General features: G+C 45.1%; 1 protein-coding gene across 1 annotated transcript; it reads right to left on the reverse strand.

The window, feature by feature from the left end:
- Window positions 1-1,938: 1,938 nt before the first annotated feature.
- LOC146714901 (olfactory receptor 51E1) lies at window positions 1,939-5,600 on the reverse strand. The gene is made up of 2 exons (XM_085451246.1): window positions 4,555-5,600; window positions 1,939-2,499 (listed from the first exon to the last, which is right to left on the reverse strand). Exons 1-2 carry the CDS (start codon window positions 5,481-5,483, stop codon window positions 2,355-2,357), a joined length of 1,074 nt encoding a protein of 357 aa, XP_085307372.1. The 5' UTR covers window positions 5,484-5,600; the 3' UTR covers window positions 1,939-2,354.
- Window positions 5,601-5,874: the final 274 nt, after the last annotated feature.

Genomic DNA, 5,874 nt, shown 5'->3' on the forward strand with positions numbered 1-5,874 from the left:
GACTGTCTCGCCCTCTTTGTGATTTTCAGCACGTACAGCAACACTGACTTTTAGTGGCACTTAAAAAGAAATAAAAAAATCCCATCACTGCAATATTTTTACCCATCTTGCCGCCAAACGAGCTTCCTATTTCTGTTGTATTCATAACAAACTTTGCTAATTCAGTTTCACTTCTGCAGTTCGGCTCTTCAAGGGCAGGTGCCTTACAGGAAAGCCAGTATTTGCTTTTATGTCAGGAGTCGTCTGCCGGTGTGTATACAAGTGAAGTGCAAACAGATGAACCCCTTCCTGTCTTTACACAGGCATACGCACACGAGATGACAAGCGTTACTTATGTGGGTGAGAGTCTAAAGAACTTAATGCGAAAGGTGCCGATGCTGTAGAAGGCCTGCGGTTGTTGTTGCTGAGAATTCCCCAGGCATGTGTCTGTCCTCCTGGTTGAAAACCGTTTCTCAAGCTCAGCAGTAGCTGAGAAGCAAACCCAGCATCCCTGTATGATTTCCTTTTTTTTATGCGGAAACATTCGAACCAAGATCAAAACAAAATTCGATTTGGTGTTTTTAAAAAACAAACAAGCAAAAAACACCAGTCTCACTTTAAAAATCGAATCTTCTAAAATAATAATGCACTGGTGTCGAGCATTAACCAATGAGTGTAAGGAGAATTACGTCACTCTTAGAGGTGTTACGAGATGTGGTTAGCTCAGGAAATGGGGGCTCAAACCACCAGCTTTTTTTTAAAGCTTACTTACTGGTCATATTTCTCCAATAACAGAAGAATCAAGTGTAAAGTGGTTTAGCATCTCATCACTGCAGCTTTTTTGACCGAGGCCTGTAGCTTTCTCAGTTTTTAAATCAATATATGGACATGCGTGAACCCCCCTACCCACCCTGTTGTGTTTGGCTCATCATCCACCATCATCATCACCTCATTCAGAGCAGGGGAACGTGGCTTTAGGTCCTCACTATGTGCAGAGAAACGGATTTTTAGCATCTTTTTTAACAAACGATTTCCTGTCAATCATTTAATGGCATCTTATAATGTTAGGCTGTAAGAAAGCTCTGGTTTGCTGTGCGGAGTAACAAGCAGCGGCGTTATGTCAAACGCTCAAAACAACCCACATTATCTAACCTGGTGACAATGTTTTTAAAACTAAGTGATATTTATACTTGGACAACAGATAAATTATAACCCAGCTCGCACTTGTACCAATACGGTCAGAGGTCAGGTGATCACTGTTTGCAGATTTCACTCATGTGTGACCTTGTGTGTAACAGCCGTGCTGGTCAGTGCACGAGTTTAAACAGGTGTGTAAAAACAAAAACCCGTGTGAGTGAGGGGATGAACTGGCTCCTTAAATGGAAATCGGTCTGAGATCAAATATAGTCTGTGTCTTATGTTAAAAGCACATTTTTAATGCTGAAACCCGAAGTTGTATTTTTGTTATTTAGCTCTGTATTTAATCACGTTTATAGGCAAAGCTGTCCGCCTCCTTGTCAGCCGTAGTTAGTGTACCTGGTATGTGTTCATGTAACCGGCAGACTAATTATTACACGCGCTCAGTTAGATATGACACAGACTCTAATAGTGAATAACTTTGTGTGAATTCTCTGAGGTAAGTCTTTTCCACATGTAGACTAGCTTGCACACTAATAACATGTATATTTTGGTAGCATTGTGTTTAGAGTAGGCAGGATATTGGACGACCAACAAACAGGAAATGGTCAAAGGCAGATTTGAAACCGGGCCCCAGTGAAAGACATTGTGGCCTGTGAGTCACCTACGCAAACCAGTGAACTAAATCCACGGCCACACGTCTGCCCTTCCACAGACAGACAGTGTCTGTGTCATGTTTCTCGTTTATGGGCTATGATTGCTTGCATTATCATTGCGCAGTGTCTATGGCCTCACAGTGCTGGAATTAGCGCATCAACACCATTTAACTCACATTTCTTTTTTTAATGTCAACAATATTAATAATATATAAACAACATTCATCAGACCACATATTTAAGAAACTCGCGTATTCCAGTCATTAAGATCCCAAATGTCTCCATCAGCCTGGAGGTCAGGGAGCTTAAGTCGGGACCAGCCAGGACAGGGAACGGTCCCTCCGACCACTGCGCAGCTCTGCTGTTAATCAGCATGTGGTTCACCAGGAAAAGGCAGAAAAGGTCAAAAATAGACCCAAGTATAAACATGCTGATGTTCCATCTTGCTGCTGCTGCATGACTGTAACATTCCCATATCAGGATGAAGCCTCACGGACTGATGTGATGGCGTAAAGGGCCCTTCCTAGCTGAGAACATGTTCCTGTTACAAATAAAATCCCAATGAAGACCGGCTTTTTCCCTTCAGGCGTCCTCCGCGTTGCCTTGACATGAGCTCTGGTCATGTGAGAAACTCCTGACTGCTACCGGCTGAGTTTCCTCTTGCGGGACTTCAGGGACTTGCGAGACTTCCAGGGAAATGATGGTCTGAGCCGTCATCGTTCTCTCCCTGAAGGGCAAAAAAGAGCAAAGAGAACAAATAAGCTCATTTGCCTCCTTTCTGAGGCGTCGTGGTGGCTGGCATTTCCAAATCACTGAAAAGGAAAGTCATTAATATTCACGAAGCCGCACTTTCATCTTGAAATCACACACCAACTGTCCACAGCGATCCCTCATTGAGTCACGGTGTAGTAATAGCAGTTGTAGTGATGGAGAACCTGAAGCAAATGAGCTTTGTTTTACACGTTTATCTCAAAATTAGTCACCCGTCTACAGAAAGTTCCCTTTTTGACTGTTTCTAATATGTGAACATTAATTTGCATTGTTTTACATACATGGCACACTCAGTTTTACAGAGAACTGCAGTGCATGGACATTACCAGACGATAGGGTGAATCACGCAAACACTCCTGCCGTAAACAAACTCAGTGAAATCCTGTCTCGGTTTACTGGATTTTACAGTCAGCGTCCTATTTATTGACTAAAAGGCAAAAACAATGTAAAGTATATTCTGGGATGAGCTGTGACGGGATTGCCCCCCTCGTCTTCTGGACATCTACTTTCAAATCAAACTATTGTCACATAAAATCTGACAACAAGTTTTTGTCTTTATGTTTTTCCCCTTTCTACTTAGTTGCTCCATGTTAAGGATTTCTACATTCATTGATTGGTAAACTGAGCTCAAAGCCGTCCAAACGCCATTTGTTCACACTGAGAAGCTGTGAGCTCAGTGAAGGTGAATTGTGCGACTGCAATAGTAATCTTTACCCATTTGCCAGTGTACCTTTACTGCTGTAAATATTATAACTAGATCACAGTCTGATTAGCGGATTAGATAGCTGTGTGATTAATTAAAGGTAAAGATCAGACTAAACCAGTGGAGGAACTTGTGTGATGATGCCTCACAGCAACAAGGTTCTGGGTTTTTAGCCTCCAGAATGGCTTTGTGTGTGCACTTGGCATGTTGTCCCAGTGGCCTATGTGGTTTCTGAGTGCTCCATCCATAGTCCAAAGACGTGCACGTTAGGTTATCCGTTGGTTCTAATTTAGCCCTACAGGTTAGAACTGTGCCCTACTGTGTCCGTGTCAACCCTGTGATGGGCCAGCGACAGCAGCAATAGGCTCGAGTCACCCACTGTGGTTAAACGGTTAAGAAAGAGGGAGGGTGAAGTAACATGAGTCATGCAACTGCTTGTTGCACAACATCTTTAAGCAATTAATATCTAACATCTGTGGTCCTGCTTTTAGATGAAGCTGACTTTGAAAAATACTGAGCACACCTTTGGTAATTTTGTGGTGACCCTTATCACTGCGTAAAGGAAAACAGAGGGGCAACTTGTTGCCAGGTGAATGTCAGAAGATCACACTGCCTGACGCAATGATCGGGATATTAAAGCAGGACTGTAGAGCATCGACCTTAAAAGATGAAGGCACGTTTGAAAGTTCAGTGGTGCACTGTGACCCAGGGAATGGTGCAGTGATCACAAGAGTTAGACATTAGACTAACAGTCTAATTACTTTGTTGGACTATTGTGGAGGTTTTGCAGGCGGTTCTGCGTTCAGGAGGTTCCGTGTGGAGTTTGCATGTTATCTCGGTGGCTGCGTGGGCTCTCTCTGGGTATTCCTACCATGTTAGCTTAACGTGCTGTAGTGTGACTGTGGGCGTGCACGGTTAGTATGTCTCTCTGTGAACCCTGCATCTAGACCTGCGGCAGCTGGGATAACGACCCTGAACTGAATGAGTGGATCCATGCACCTGTCCACTTTGTGGAGAGGGTCACTTGAAAACAACACACATTATTGAACATTATTCTATGTCTGTCCTAAAGGACATTTCTTTCTATCGCTTTTATCAAAACACTTAAATTAAATGAGGGGTTATTATTATTATTTTTTAGAACTTTTTTAGAAGCCGTTTTTATGATGGTCTTTTCCCCTTTAATTAGTCACTTGTCTGTATATCATCTATAGACGCAGACAGAAAAGTAGAAACTGATGGAATATTGCAATTTTGACCATTAAGGGGTTGTAAATACATTTAATGAATGGATGAGCCCGGACATACCTCGTTCTGTAGGGCACATGAGACCAGTTAGCACGCACAGTCCAGCCCAGGACACTCTTCAGATATCGGGAACAGCAGGGGAACCTGCGACTCAACTGCTCCAGAAGTTCCTCTTTACGCAAACCGTAAACAACTGGCGCAACGCACTGGGCCAGACTGAAGAAAGCAAAAATGACAACGGCGGACAGCTCCTTGGTCTCCCGCTGAATAAACGCCCGCTTGTAGAGAATTGAAAGCACGAAGTTCACAAAGTTGGGGAGCAGGTAGACAGCGAGCTGGGAACCGTGAAGGGCGATCGTTCTGCATCCTGCCCGATTTCTGCGATTGAGGACCCCGAGCCGCCGTCCCTCCATGAGTATCCTCACGTAGCTGTAGAGAATGATCAGCGTGCACAGCCCTATAAAGAGCACCTTCTGTAGTTCGCCTTTCTTCAGTTGCTCCCGGCCGCACTCGCCCCGATCAGGCGCACCACTGTCTTTAAAAAGCAAACTGAGGGGGATCACCAGCGCCACCATCCAGGTAAACACTCCAAGGAGCCAGGGCCAGTGGCCCTTATTGCACACAGAGCTGTAGCGCATCGGGTGGCACACGGCGCAGAAGCGGTCCAGAGCCATCGCGGTGAGCGTCAGGAGGATGTTGGACGCGCTGCTGATCAAAATGGTAATCATTGCCATGCACGCAGAGCGGGACAGCCGCGTGTCCAGGTGGATCTGGTAGTAGAACACACTGCTCATGCCCAGGTGAACCAGCGCGGACACCAGCAGGTGGAAAATGAGCACGAAGCGGGCGTGACGCCGGAGCCGCTCCTCGCGCAAGATAGTCCAGTTGATGATGAGGTTGAAGAAAAGCAGCACGGAGAAAGAAACCGTGGACACGTAAAAGCGTACGCAGGTGTAGTCGCTGACCTCCGTGGTGTTGTTCCGTGACATTATTCTTCATCGGGGTTTGGGTGGATTTATAAGATAATGACGGAGGCAGCGGTGGAGCTGATGGGGAAGACAGTTTGTCCGCCGCATGTTCCTCTCTGTCTGCTGCTCTGTCACTGCAGACCCAGACATCCGCTCTCTCTCTCTCTCTCTCTCTCTCTCTCTCTCTCTGTCATAGGCAGGCCTACTTGTGTCACGTGTCTGTATGAGGTCTTTTGGTAAACAATAAATTCTCTATAGGTGTTGCGACTTTCATCTGTAAATAAAGCCGCGGCCGGCTGAGTTGGTTGTGTCCCTGTGACGCGCCTCCAATAATCCATAATGGGTCGTACTTGTACTTTGCACATTTATTTTAAGAACAAAACAAAAACAAACATTTGCGCTTTCAATCAAT

Source organism: Copadichromis virginalis, linkage group LG3, assembly GCF_057382275.1.
Source record: "Copadichromis virginalis isolate Kocher_CV1m ecotype Utaka linkage group LG3, C_Virginalis_male_GT1.1, whole genome shotgun sequence".
Classification (NCBI taxonomy): Eukaryota; Metazoa; Chordata; class Actinopteri; order Cichliformes; family Cichlidae; genus Copadichromis; species Copadichromis virginalis.

Bases quoted from the DNA above. Each gene is read 5' to 3' on its own strand.
- LOC146714901 (XM_085451246.1), bottom strand. From the start codon at position 5,483: ATGTCACGGAACAACACCACGGAGGTCAGCGACTACACCTGCGTACGC. The intron at 2,500-4,554 runs GTATGTCCGGGC...TTTGCCCTTCAG, and splicing joins CATGTGCCCTACAGAACGAG to GGAGAGAACGATGACGGCTC.